The 14,864-nt window shown below is 45.4% G+C and overlaps 1 protein-coding gene across 2 annotated transcripts in view; it reads right to left on the reverse strand.

The window, feature by feature from the left end:
* Positions 1-14,864, reverse strand: part of SEPTIN11 (septin 11) — a 669,909-nt gene that overhangs the window by 271,152 nt on the left and 383,893 nt on the right. For both annotated transcript variants that reach the window (XM_069236824.1, XM_069236823.1), the window contains exon 4: positions 6,378-6,564. In XM_069236824.1, coding sequence (XP_069092925.1) covers positions 6,378-6,564 — 187 coding nt within the window. The remainder of the gene's footprint in view (positions 1-6,377; positions 6,565-14,864) is intronic.

The raw sequence follows: 14,864 nt of genomic DNA on the forward strand, positions 1-14,864 counted from the left end.
ATCAAAAGAAAATGTCCCTTCCAAGAACATTACAGAATACATTAATCTCAGAACTGAGTGCTTAATCAAAAATACATCACAAAAGAAATATGTTTGTTGCAGTAATGACTTTAAAAAAAGTCTAAAGGCACACAAAGGTGTGGTGATGCAACCTCTTACCAGCACTGCATCAAAACACACTGCCACATCTACTGCAGTAAAAACTAGTGTCACCTACACTGCATATGCACCCTATGATACCTGAACTGGGACTCACAATTGGCCTTTGCTCAGGAACACCTCCAGTGGCACTCATCGTCTCTACCAGCACCCAAACCCATGGGCATGCATGCACCACCTACATATCCAGTGGCATCGACATCCATTGCCCCCTCATTGCACCAATACCAACTGACAACTACACAGTACTGTACTCACCAACATATACACTGCGATCTCACCTTAAGACATTGGAACAGCAACTTCACCACTTGGCACCAGAATGGCATCAATCAATCAATTCAGTTTTTGTCAAGCGCAACTACTCACCTGTGAGGATCTCAAGGCGCTGGTGGTGGGTCTGGGCCTCATTCCAAGAGCCGTGTTTTGAGGTTCTTCCTGCGGATGGTGACAGATGGGCTTTGTCTGAGGTGCATGGGCAAGTTGTTCCAGCTCTTAGCTCTGAGGTATGCGAAAGATCTTACTCCAGCTGTGGCTTTCCGGATGCATGGGACGGTAACTAGTGCCTACTGGGTGGAACGGAGAGGTCTGGTGGGGTTATGGAAGGAGATGCAATGGTTCAGTTAGGCTGGTCCGATGTTATGCAGGGCCTTGTATGTGTGGGTGAGTAGTTTAAAGTTGATTTGCTTCTCTAGTGGGTGCTAATGGAGGGTCCTCAGGTTTTAGAGATGTGTTCTTGGCGGGGGTTCAGGACAGGTCTTGTGGTGGTGTTTTGGATGAGTTGTAGTTTCCTGATGTTCTTTTTTGTGGTGCTGGCGTAGGGTGCGTTGCCTTAGTCAAGCTTGCTAGTGACTAGGGTGTGGGTGATTGTTTTGCAGCAGTCAACTATTTGAAGATTTTGCAGAGTTGGCAGAGGGTGTGCCAGCAGGAAGAGGTGCCTGCGTTCACCTGTCGGGTCATGGATAGGGAGGAGTTGAGGATGATTCCTAAGTTGCGGGCATGGTCAGTCAGAAAAGGTGGTGTGCTAAGCAATGTGAGCCTCCAGGAGTCGTCCCAAGCTGAGGTGGAGTTTCCGAAGATGATGAGCTCGGTCTTGTCCGAATTGAGCTTGAGGCAGCTCTCCCTCATCCAGGCTGCAACGGCTCTCATGCCAGTGTGAAAGTTCCTCTTAGCTTTGTCGGGGTCTTCAGTGAGGGGTATGATGAGCTGCGTGTCATCAGCACATGACACAATGTTCATTTCAGAGGCTCTGATGATGGCTGCCAGCGGGGCCATGTATATGTTCAAGAGCCCTGAGGGACTCTGTAGCTGACTTCTGTTGGTTTGGATATAAAGGGTGGGAGCCTGACTCTCTGTGTTCTTCTGGTGAGGAAGGAGAGGATCCTTTGCAAGGCTTTTCTGCAGATTCCTACGTCGTCGAGTCTGGTGCATAAGGTGTTGTGGGAGACCATGTCGAAGGCTATTGAGAGGTCGAGAAGTATGAGTGCTGCGGTGTGTCCGGAATCCAGACTGAGAGGTATCCAGAGAGCAGTTGTCCTCGAGGAATTGTCGCAGCTGCGAGTTTATGGCTTTTTTCAGGACTTTGGCTGGGTAGGGTAGCAGCGAGATGGGTCAGAGGTTCTTGAGCTCTGATGGCTCAGCTGTGGGTTTCTTCAGGAGGGGGCGGACTTCAGCATGTTTCCAATCTTTGGAGTGTCAAGTGGTGTTTCGGTCATTGTGGTCCTTAAGATGGAAATTCAAGTCACCCAGAAGGATGTATTCAGTGGATGCCAGGTTGTGGGGGCTAGCGATGTCTACAATGGTGTCAATAAAGCCTGGGCAGGGGCCAGGCGGTCTGTTGACCAGGGTGCCACGGAGGGAGGAGTTGTAAGTGGCTTGGATCAGGAAGTGTTGGTGTTCCATTTTGGTGCAGTGTTCCTTCGTGTTGACTGTGATGCGGAGTGAGGACTTGGGTACGAAGGCCAGTCCTCCACCTGGATGGGAGGGTCGGTCCTTCCTTAGGAAGTTGTAGCCGTCCGGGATTTCAATGGCAATGTCTGGTCTGGAGGTAGGGTTGGTCCAGGTCTCAATTAGGAAGGTGATGTCTGGACAGGTGGAGTCGATCAGGTCCCTGAATTCGGTGGAGTGCTTGTGGAGGGAGCATATATTCAGAAGGAAGCAGTTGATGAGGTTGTGGCAGGCATCAGTGGTTTCAGGTTTGGGGTGCTCCGGTTGTCTGTTGTGTCTGAAACTGAGGATGCAGTTCCGGCAGGAAAAAGGTCTGTGGGTGTCCTTGGGAGATGCAATGCAGCAGGCGCTGAGATGTCCGGTGTTAAGGCGGTAGAGGGGCTTGGCGTCTTAATGGAGGGTGGCCAGGTAATGGCTCTGAGATCCAGGGTTTCTGGCGCTGGGCGCGGTCTAGGCACGGATGGGCACAGATGGGATTGCCTTTGGCGTGCCAGTGGCACACCCGCTGCACGCAGCCACGCTGCTGCCACCCTTAACAAGGGGAGGGAGGTGGGGGTCTGGTCAGATGTTTGGGGGGGCGGGCAGGAAAAGCATTTCGCGGGGGCACGGAGGCGGGGCCATAGGGGCAGCACCGGCACTGGAGGGAGAGGGGAACAGAAAGACAGAAAAATAGGAATAGAAAGAGACAGAAAAAACAAAAAAACACACACAAAAAACAGAGGTAAAAGGCAGAAGGAAAAAGCAGGAGAAAGGAGAGACAGAAGATACTTACTTGTAGATGCCCACTAGGCCATCAGGTATAAGGCACAGGCAGGAGCATGCAGGTGGAGGAGGGCCTTGAACTGAGAGTCAGGCAGACTCTCAGTTTGTTCTCTGAGGCAGAGGCAGCAGCAGGAGGAGCTGGGGAGGGCAACAGACGCTGGCCAGGAGGTCAGTGGAGTCACCCTCTCACAGTGCTGCGGCCGCCATTAAGAAGGGGAGGGATGTGGGTGGTCCAGTCAGATGTGAGGCTGGAGGTTGGAAAAAGTGCTTCATGGGGGGCCAAGGAGGCGTGGCCGCAGGGCAGCTGCGGCAGAGGAGGGAAAGGGGAACGGAAAGACAGAAAAATAAGAGAAGAGACAGAATAAAGAAAAAAACAAAGTAAACACAGAGGCAAAAGGCAGAAGTAAAAAGCAGGAGTAGGGAGAGACAGAGAGAGATGGAAGATACTTACTTGTAGATGGCCACTAGACCACCAGGGATGAGGCGCAGGCAGAAGGCTGCGGGTGGAGGAGGGCCTCGAACTGAGACTCTGACAGACTCTCAGTTTGTTCCCTGAGGAAGAGGCAGCAGCAGCAGGAGGAGCTGAGGAGGACAACAGCTGCTGGCCAGGAGGTCAGTAGAGTTGCCTTCTCACAGTGCTGCAGCCTCCATTAACAAGGGCAGGGAGGTGGGGGGTCCGGTCAGCAGGGAGGCGAGAGGGTGGAAAAAGTGCTTTGCGGGGTCAGGGAGGTGCGCCGCAGGGCCAGCAGCGGCGCAGGAGGGAGAGGGGAACAGAAAGACAGAAAAATAAGAAAAGAGAAAAAAAACACGAAGTAAAAACAGAGGTAAAAGGCAGACGTAAAAAACAGGAGTAAGGAGAGACAGAGAGAGACGGAAGATACGTACTTGTAGATGGCCACTAGGCCACCACGGATGAAGCGCAGGGAGCAGCCTGCAGATGGAGGAGGGCCTCGAACTAAGAGTCAGGCAGACTCTCAGTTTGTTCACTGAGGCAGAGGCAGCAGCAACAGCAGAAGGGGGAGCTGGGGAGGGCAACAGACGCTGACCATGGCATTGTCTTGTGCTCACACTCAGATGCACATACATAGAGCCCACACCCTGTTTCACATGAAACTGAGATGAACAGGCCAAAACAAGAAGAGACGCTCAGTGGGGCAGAGGAGCCCAGACCCTGAGGCAAGTAAACAGACTGAGGAGCGAGGAAATTACAACCATGGGGATGGGAAGCACTGACTGGAAGCAGGGAAGCACAGACACTGGCACAAGAAGCAAAAACCAGGAAGCATCATGTGTTCTGGCCCTCCTCTTCTCGAACTGTCAGGATTCATCATGGTGGGGGCTCTTAGGTGCAACACAGGTTGCCCAAAGTCTGCAATGCGCTATTAGGAGAGTTTGCTGTGTGATGCAGAGCTGAGGGGTTAGCATGCATGGAAGGCCTGCTGGTTGAGCTCTATGGGGAGATGGAGACCGGGGAGACAGATATGTCCACTTCAGGCTGCATGGGGTCAGGTCACGTCAGCTCTAAGACAGTGTCAGGTTCCTGCATTGAGATAATGGACAGTCTATTCCATGTAGGCCAAAACCTGTCAAGGATTGTGTTCCAGTTCAGGGGCAGCTTTGCCTGACAATTCTGACTGGACTGTTAAGTAGAGCAGGACCAAGACTGATCTGCATACAGCCAGTTCCTATCTAAGGTGGCTTGGAGGGCAAAAACAATGGATTGGTACCAGTGTGTGAGATTAATTCAAGCATTCCTCCCCTCAATTGTTTATTGTTATCAAAGCTACAAAACTTCCCTTTGCTTTCTGGGTCAAGGCAATCAACGGCTGTATTAAAAGACATGAGATTACCTTCACTGGGCCTAGCAACTCTACATTGCTTTGCTTTGCTTTAGGCTGCCCACTCCAGTTTGCGGCCAGCCTCCCCTCGCTTGGACTTTGAGGCCCTTATTTACAAGCACCTTGTGCCGCTGTTGCGTCACTTTTTCCCTATAAAAAGAGTGGAGCACCGGTGGTGCAAGGGGCTTTTAAATAAGCCCGCTAGTGTTTTCCTTAGGGGACCTACTGATTTTTGTTCTGTAGGCACTGTCTGCTCCTTGTTGTTTGTTATTAGTGACACTTTCCTCTGCTTTCTCCGGAACAGCAAAGGCTACTTGGAATTCTTGTAGATTCAACCTGAAAATGAAAGCCTTCTCTATTCCTCCAGCTGGTGAGTGGCCATAAAACGCCTTACAAAAAATATTAATTTTGTTTTTAGTAATGTTGGCTCTCTATTGCATATTGAAGATATACAGTTTATTGTATGTTGTTCCTTCCGGCTGATGACTTGTCTGTCAATCATCCAGGACTCTAGCCTTTTTCCCTCTGTCTCTTGTACACCCAGAGTTTGATTCTGAGTGTCAAGCTTGTGTTCAACGAAGTCTACTGATTTTACTCCATTTAGCCTACATGGAATCCCTGGTCCCCTGTGCCACTTTGTGACCTTTAAACATCTATAGAGCTCTCCTCAATATGTTGAGGGTTGTAGCCCAGAATTGTGTACCTTGCCTTCCAATGTGAGGCGGGGCCCTGCAATGAAACATGCCACCACTGGGTGTGTGAGGGCTCGCGTCCTGATAAAAGAGACACGTTAGTTCTTCTATCAATAAGGCTGGAGTTTCTCTACTCTCTCCTTACCAAACCTCCCCATGGGTCCTCTTGTGAGTCCTGAAAGTAGAGATAAACACGGGCACCAAGACAGAGAACCCCAGTTGTGGGACAGAAATAGTGAAGCAACAGGACAGGGAAACACAAGCAATCCCACATAAAAACAAAAACAATGGCAAAGGAAATCTTTCACATTCGAACATCAAGCCATTAACAGTTGATCAAGAAAATTCAAGCAAGGAGAGAGGAAAACGAAGGCAAAAGGGATTATTCGACACATTGGTAGGAAAAGCAGGACATATAGAAAGGGAAACACAGGAATAGGCTAAAGAGGGACACTGGAACAGCAAAAATGGGTCAGTAAAAACAACAAAGGAAAACACAGGAATAAAATACGGAACCAGATGCTGGATCAGGGAGACACAGTACTTTGCTGCACGTACCCAGGGAGAGACAAACTCAGGACATTAACAAAACCTCAAACATGGGAAAACACAGTGTTAGAGAGACAGCAGCAATGGGTTCAACACAGGGGCAGGAGAACGCACACAGTGGCAGGAAGACATTCGTGCATGGGGTGGACTGATACAGGAAGACATAGACAGATGGGGAACGGTGAATGCAGATGCGGTGAACTGATGCAAAGAGACATTAGTAATCAAGGACACTGGATATCGCCCGCTAGATGGCACACGGCCTATGAAGGCCCTGTGAACAGTAAACGTATGCTATAAAATCTCAGGTCACAGACAATAATAAATTGAAGACTTGCCCCTGGATAATATTTTTCATGTACAATTTCAGTTGCCTAGCTTTAAAAACAAAACCCTGAGTAGGAACTGTGTATAATCCAATAGCGAGTACCTTACTGTCAAGCTTCTTCATGGTGACCAGGTCTAGAGACTTAAGAGAATGGCCCGTCGGTGCAATAAAGTAGAGGCATGCATGAATCCGCGAGTCGTGGTAATTGTACAGTGACCGCTTGATCTTCAGCTCCTCTTGCAGATACGCTTCAAACTGGGTGTCAATGTATTCCACAATGGGTTTATAACTGAAACACAAGAACATTAATGCACGGTGAGCTTGCAAAAGAACACAGTCAGACATGCACATGTATAGATAACGTGATTGATCCTGCAACCATTCTTCGGGAACACTGTGTATTAAGAATAAATCATCAACTTAGCATATAGCTGTCCCAAATATTTCATGACATCCTGATTTCAAAATTGTGAGAGAGCACATTTTATTTTCATCAGACAAACCCCTTTTCGAACACAGACAGAGCTTTTGTGTTTGTACAATAGTACGCATTAAGGAAAAGAACAAAAACATTCCCACTACTGGTGTAATTGCTCCAGCCCACAGGAATGTAAAGCTTCCCTTTAAATTGTACAAAACTTAGACAATATCCTGGGTACAAGTGATATGCAAATACTGTCATGGCAACAACTCTCGCTAGCTCGTGAGCATACAAAGATAAACTTGGGGATGTATTATACAATACTGCCATTTACAGCTTACATTGTTATTTGTTCTTCAGTGCTTTAAATGGGCAGGTACTGTCCGGTACTGAGTACCTACACTTCTTTAATTTGAAGGGGAGAGTACCTGCACTTCTCGGCACTATAGAAATACATTATAATGGATGAGTACCTGCACTTCTCAGGAGCAAACAGGTACTCTAAATAGAGAGTACTTGCACTTCTATATATCCATTTAAAGCACTGCTTCAGGTGAATGTGACAGCGGCATCTGGTAAAGTTTCTTTGGGGGAGGGGAAAATCACCATCTTAAACTAGGGTGAGCAAGACATGGAAATCAGGGGGCCTTGGGCTTTCACTCCCTTATTGACTCTCACCCTTGGGCACTGCCGAAACAATGGGTTAATTGGTGCATTTAGAGCAAACGTTCAATAAAAAAGTCAGCTAAAAGACAATAAGATTTACAGCCACTTCCAAAAACACACTTATACTATTATTCAATCCTTTTATTTTTGTAGAGCAAGCCTACATCTCAACTGTGGTGTTTGAAGGGTTGTCTAACCGTTGCTCCCTAAAAGAACACTGAAAAACAGATGAAAATGTGTCTATACATAGTCCAGGAATGAAAGGCTGAGCCAATGGAAGAGTATAACCAACAAACAATTACAGAATATTAAATGATCTTACTGAAAGATGGTGAGGTAGGAGGGAGAAGAGGAATCTGTGGAAAGAGTATCTATCAGAAGAAATCATATTCAAAGAAAATGACTGGCTTTTCCAATCCATATGTGTCCGACATATGTACATCTACGACAGCCAGATACGTTATAGTTTTTAAGCTTAGCCACATGAGACGTTTACATGTAACAAATGTTAATGGAACTGATTTATATCCTTAGTGGTTATTCGTTCTTGAAACTGGCCATGCTAAACCAAAGATGTACTTCCATTGCAACGAATCGTTTTCCAGCCGATTCCTTATGTAGAAAGACTCCTAAGGCAATGTCCACTCAATTAGGAGGATCAAATAAGTGTAATGCAACAAGAGAGTTCAAAGCATGATGTTCAGACAAAACCCCGCCAATGAAGGACGGACCTAAAGAGAGATCCTCTTCACACATCAGGGTCAAGAACGTAAACTTGGGCAAAGTGTGTAAGGGCCTTAAAGTAGTCCTGTAATGCAAGTCCACTTTTTCATTCTTATGAGTGCACAAGTCCAAGTTTTACAGCTGTTTTTAGGTCGAGCATGCAAGCGCTCTGGCCTGTTGCAATCCACATGTGGGCTTTGAACCACGCCCACCGCACGCCCATCACTATCACTCGTTGGTGGGCTTGTCTTTCAAAAATCCTTTGTTATCATTGGTAAATGCTTTACATTTCTCTCTCCTTGGGGCCGTTTTGTTACCGCCTTGGCCATCGACCACTTTACATGGATAACTGCACTTTTGCTGATACGCTTGACTGCGAGCGAACGTCCTTTTTTTTGTGTCTCTCCTTTGTGCTCACGCAGATGGCAGAAGTAGTGATTTCAATCAGCTCGCTTATGTTATCTGTTTTACTTTTCATTTTCAATTTATATGGCAAGAAAAGTCCAGTTAGGAATTTACAATGCTTATAGCTCTTACTTGAGCAAACATGAGACCCATTGCATTGCAAATGCGTGTTCTTTTGCAGATGATAGACCATTTGTAGTGCACACCAGTATCCATCCTCCTAGAGATGTCTATTTTATCACTGCCTTAACCTTTTTGAAGCCGTAAAACCTTATTGTTGCAAGCACCTTATCTATGTGCTCCTGGAATGTAAACGGTCTTAGCAGCAAGGCGGGAGAAGAAGACCTTATTAAACAACTGCTAAAATTCTATATTTTGTTGTTGCAGGAAACATGGGCTGAGAGGTCGACCCCAATTACAGGCTTCAAGGAATATCATCTAAAAGCAACGAAAACTACAAAGGCAGGTAGAACTGCAGGTGGAATGTCGATATATGATGGATCTCACCTGCTTTGGCATCAAGATTTGATTGACCTAGGCCCTTCATGGGCCCAATGTGTAAAATTCTCAGCCCCACTAACATCACTTTCCTACTGTCAGTCCTGTCTCTTAGTGTGCAGCCTATACATTCAGCCGAACAAAAAAGCCAAAGCGGGGAAGTTTGTAGATTTACTAGCTACAATTAAATCTTTGCAACACACATTTTATCGAGCACGGCTGGTTCTGTCGGGAGACTTCAATATGCACTTGTTGGGGAGCCACGTTAATCGAAGTCAATCTTCTTTGACGAGCGTGGATTTACAAAACCCCCTAAAAAATTAATTTCATCTCAAAATCGTTCAGCTGGGGAAGGAATGTGTTACTGCCTTGGCAAGCTTGGGTGTTTACTAATGAAACCGACGCCTACCATAAGATCCACCCGCAGCCTTTACTAGGGTCACAAACAAGTCCTTTCCATCTTTGACTATACATTTGTGGACTATGAGTTATTTCCCATGGTCATGCATTATAGTATCACCAACAGAGTGGAGAGTGAACATTTTGGCCAGCATGTGAAGTTAATGTTGTATCCACCTAGAGCCTCTTATTCAAATGATCTACTGACTTCAACAACAGTTTATAACCTCCGGCGCCTAGTATGGAAGGGAACCGAAACCAGGCCTATAGTGCCCTTTACATCCACCTTTGTACTTCAGCAGAGTTCTTCACAATGGCCTTTTTTTGCTGCACTTCTGGGCGACCTTATCTGCTGCGCTTCTAGGTCACTTTTCACCAAATCTCCCAAAGTACCGTAAAACACCCAAGGAAGGGGCAGCCTGGTATATTAAATCAGTCCGGCTGGAAAAGAGAAAATTGAATGGAGAAATCAGAAAGCTTCGGCAACTAGACCTATATGCCGGTCATGACTCCAGGCAACAAATAGTGGCCCTAGGGCGTAAGTACAAAAAGGATATCTGGTCTGCTAAGAACTCCCACCAGATCCAAGTATGCCTAGAGCTTCTACACATATGTAAAATGAAAAACAGTAACCTGTTTTGGGCTGAAATTAACTCCCTTGCAAACAGGAGATTTCGTCACCATAACGCAGGCATTTCGGAAGTGGACAGGTTAGCTTACATAACTGCAGCATTTACAGGAGGCAATAAAGTTAAGACAGTGCTGTCTGCCTTGATAAATGTTGCATGTAGCTTTGTAGGCCACCCAATTGCCAACATCTTTGGATGCCCAGTGGTTGTCTCTTTGGCAACTGCAGCATATTCTCAAGAAATTGAGATCCGATGGGGCTCCTGGCCCGAATGGACTTTCTAACAGCTTATTTAAACAAGGTCAACATCTTTGGGCCTTGATCCTCAACCCGCTATTCAATCAGGCCTTTACCACCAATGTCATACCGTCATCGTGGAGAGGAAGCATTCTGAATCCAAACTTTAATGCCGGCTTAAGATCTGATCCGGCGAACTATAGAGAATTGCCTTGATAGATGTGGAAGCCAAGATCTTTGCCTCCAATTTATTGTTGGACTTGGAAGCGTGGGCCTCCGCAGCTAACATCAATCCAAAAATACAGACGGGTTTCAGGGCTGGAATGAATACCACAACCAATCTTCTTGCGGGCTCCCTTCTCCCTAAAAAAGATAAAAGGAAGCACTCTGCACTTTATGCTTGTTTCGTTGAATGAAAAGGCACTTTGGACAAGATCCTGCAACAGGGATTATGGGCATAAATGGCCAGCTGGGGAGTGCCCTCAAATCTGTTAGATATGGTGAGTAACCTACACTCAGATTCCTGGGTTTAAATAAACATTGGTAATGGTGATAGAATCACTCATCATTTAGAAGATCCTCAAGCACTCTGCATTAAAGCAGGGGTGTGTGCTTGCGTCAACACTATTTAACATCTACACGGAGGACCTTGATTCCCGATTAGAGGAAGTGGAATGTGATACCCCAAAATTAGCGAATGAAACCGTGCAATGTCTAAAATATGCAGACTATATTGTGCGTCTTAGCCAGATGCAGTTGGGCCTCCAGCGTTTAATTTCTAATTTGGTGGAATACATGGCCATGTGGGGCCTTGAATTGAATCACAATAAACCAAAGTGATTTGCTTCTCAGCCAAACCAAGTGCTAGTCACAGCAAGTTTAAATGGGAAGCAGCTGGCAAGCCGGTAGCGCTGGCCAAGCATTACAGATATTTGGGAGTCACCTGGATGCGTGTCTATCATACAAAAAGCATCTATTTGCAAAGGTGAGGTCTAGCCCACAAACTGCGATTTGCCTTTTTACAACTGCAAAAAAGCTAGGTAGCACATCGTAGAGCCATCTATTGCAAGTAATCGGAGTGATTTTTTTTTCCCTCACTCACCTATGGCTCTGAGTTACTTAAAGGGTGTGATGTCCCTCAGCCTAACCAGCTCCTCTCTGTCCTGTTTAAAAGTATTTTCCATCTCCCGAAGCATATATCGCAAGCCCTGGTGAGATTGTAGGTTGGACTTTTTCATCAAGTACCAGTCCATTAGGGGTCTATATTAAAAGCATGTTGGAAGTTAAGGGACACCCCTGCTGACATGTTGGCTGCTCTATGTTGGTTGGAAATGGGACTGTAGTCACACAACAGATCCTCCTGGCAAATAGTACTAAGGCAAGCTCTGACCAACTTGAACTAACATGAAGCATGGGATACCAAGATTGCTATTTCATTGTTTGAAAACTCACCAACAAGGTCCTTAAACTCTACTCTTGGACTTTAGACAAAGCTTATTTGGCAGGATAATGCCACGGTTGGTCAGTCCTCCACTCGTACATCTCCTGGTGTCTCCAGACATACTGAATGACTCACATCACAGGCTCCGTTCAGCACTCTCTTCTTTTACTCAAGACCTGGCTCCATCCTGGAAGCAAATCTAGTCAGATCTCCACTGCCGACTCTGTGGTCAGTGGAATCAAAGAGTTTTACATTTTTTGTGTATCTGCCCGGTGGTCACTCTTATGAGAAATAATTTGTTATGTCCCTCCCTGAGAGCCCTACAAATAAGATCCTGTCGCCAAGCAGTGATGACTCTTCTTAATGGGCACAACATACAGTTAGCAGCCAGAGCCAACATTTTTTATTGTGTGTTAAAGAGCTGTTCACTCGACAAATAGCGAATTAGGAGAGGCCTCACACTTCACCCCCACAATTTTTAAACTGAATATGGGCAACACCATCTTGACTTTTGTACTCTGGCAATGGGTCAATGCTGGGCATTTTGCAATCTGTGTTCTGCCGGCATTTTAGGCATTGACCAAGAGCTATTTGACTCTGCACTGAATAACCCTTGCTCGATTTTGCACCTCACTGCACTTTAGCTAACAGTTAACCCTGTTTACTTTTAATTTGTGTTTTTGTTGGCGATTCTAATTCATTTACTTCTCAAATTTGTATTTGAGTGTTTATGTTTATTTTAGTGACTAGGGTGACAGAACAACCCTTTTGATTTAAGTACTGCAATCTAGTGGGACTCATATGTTCATGAAAAACTGTTGGCCCAGTAGCCTAATCTATATGGGTGGAACTGTCACAAATGCTTAGGCACACGGTGTAAGGAAATGCCTCCTTGTTAACACAATGGTTTTAACCACTGGTATGCTTTTTTTATGAGGTTAATTGTTGACTTGTATTTTATTTGTTGCAGTGCGCTTATGCAATCATTTTAATTAATCAGCAATAAAGTACTACTACTGTAGTTGCAAGCAGTCCTGAAGTCCTCTAAAAACTCAAATTAAAATTATTATACTTCTTAATGTCAACTCTTTGTATCTGCTCCTACATTTTAGAAATGAGATGGAATTAGGAAAGCAGAAAAGGAAATCTGATACAGGCGACATTCTAAAACTACTATGGACATAAAAGAGGGACATGCTCTTAACACTATTTTATGAGGGTGAATGGCTGCATGACGGGGTTTAATAAACAGGTAGACATTGCCCTAATCTACTTGCAAAAGTAACACTACTTTTTGTAAGTAAATGTAAGGGTCAGTTGTGAAGTAGCTCACCAGAGCACCATTCAAGGAAGTAAGAACCAATTTCACATCCACAACAAAGCAACAAATGGAGCAAGTAAACTGTAAACTGTAAACTTCGTACTTGTATAGCGCACTACTCACCCGTTAGGGTCTCAGGGCGCTGTACGCATACCGCTGTGGAACCCCTCCTGGCTTTTCCCTGTGAGGTGCCCACTCCTGGGCAGCCTCCAAGGTGAAGCCAGGCATCCCAGCGCTGTTGGGGCCGTTGTGGAGATTAAGCAAGCTATTGCCCAGAGTTACAGAGTAGGACCCATGAATTAGATTAGGCACCGATGCGAGGAATGTCAGGTCCGAGGAAATTGAGCCCAAGACCCGCTGAGGCGGAAATTGAACCTTGGTCCTGGGCCAGATTTCTGCATCAGGGTCTGCCGCTCTAACCATTGAGCCACACTTCTCCAAGTAGAAATATGTTCTCAGCCCACTAAAAAAGAATGAAACCGTGGAGAAGAATGATCTATGTTCAAATGAGCAAGTTTAAACCGAGATGACACCCAATTATCACTTATCGACTGTTGCTATAATGAGCCCAGCTCTCACTACGGGAGAAAGTAACTTGTTTAACAATGGACTTATCTACATTCATTAGATCTTTATATCTTTCAGTAAACCATTCAGAGTACTTTTCCAGTCTTGTTAGATATAATTAGGTGGATGAAAATGTGGGTTTTAAGCTACCCACACCATGGCTTCAGACAGGGAATAATCCATTTAGGAATATCTCAATCCCAGGATGCGAGGCTCAAAGTTGGCATATATGGAAGTAGAAATGTCCCCTTCTGACATGAAAGCATGTTTTCTCTCAGTGATTGTCGGCAAAGTGGGTAGAGGCAGAGGTTTAGAAGCCCGAAGAATCAAGTCATCGTTGCCCGTTCTTTGGCGTTAAGGATCACTTCCATTCAGTGTCTTCTGTTCTTTTGGATCCCTTTGGGAAGCTCCAGAACGAGAGGAAACACATAGCAAACTGGTAACTCCAGTCCAAGCTGGAGTCTTTCCCAGAAAGCACACTGATGAAATTCCAAGGTATAAAAGAGCGCACACTTCTAATTAAGACGAGTGGCAAAGAGGAGAAAATTTATATTAGGACATCTTGCCCATTCTCCCATTCATCGATAGCCAACATTAGGCTGCTTGGTGTGCTGGCGTTGAAATGCTGCACCCTACAACTTTACTGCTGACACCACCTTGTCCATTGCCAAAAGCCAAACTCCCATGGACTTGCTTCACATTTTTGGGGAACCCAGTTTATTTCACTTGTTGTACTGCTCGACATCTGTATTGCGCATCAGTATCTCACTGTCGCTGTAACCCCACAGAAACAAGGTAAATCGGCACTAACAACCCAATAAAAAGATGTTGAATTAAAAAAATATATCTTTCCCAAGCGTCTAGCAACAACAAGCTAAAAATGTCATAAATTACATTTATGGAGTGATGCTTGAATGAATGTCAGTCTTAAATTTGCATACAGTTACATCCTGACATTACATCGTCGTCAATACATCTGGAATACCTTTACATCACAGCCTTTTACAACATGACTTCACAAGTAAGACAAAAGTTTAAATCATTTCTATTTTTTAATATATTCAACATTAAAAACACAATAGTACAAAACATTTCACCAGATTAAATAAATGTACTCTATGGAGGAGAGGTCATCATTGCATTGCCCCAAGGTGTCACACTGTACCAATACGGGGCACAGCGTACAGAGCACTGGAGAGATATATCTTAGTTTGACATAGACTTTTCATTTAAGTCCATGCAACTGTCACCCCCCACTTTATTATTTGATAGTTTTCAAACTC

Source organism: Pleurodeles waltl, chromosome 1_2 (assembly GCF_031143425.1).
Source record: "Pleurodeles waltl isolate 20211129_DDA chromosome 1_2, aPleWal1.hap1.20221129, whole genome shotgun sequence".
Classification (NCBI taxonomy): Eukaryota; Metazoa; Chordata; class Amphibia; order Caudata; family Salamandridae; genus Pleurodeles; species Pleurodeles waltl.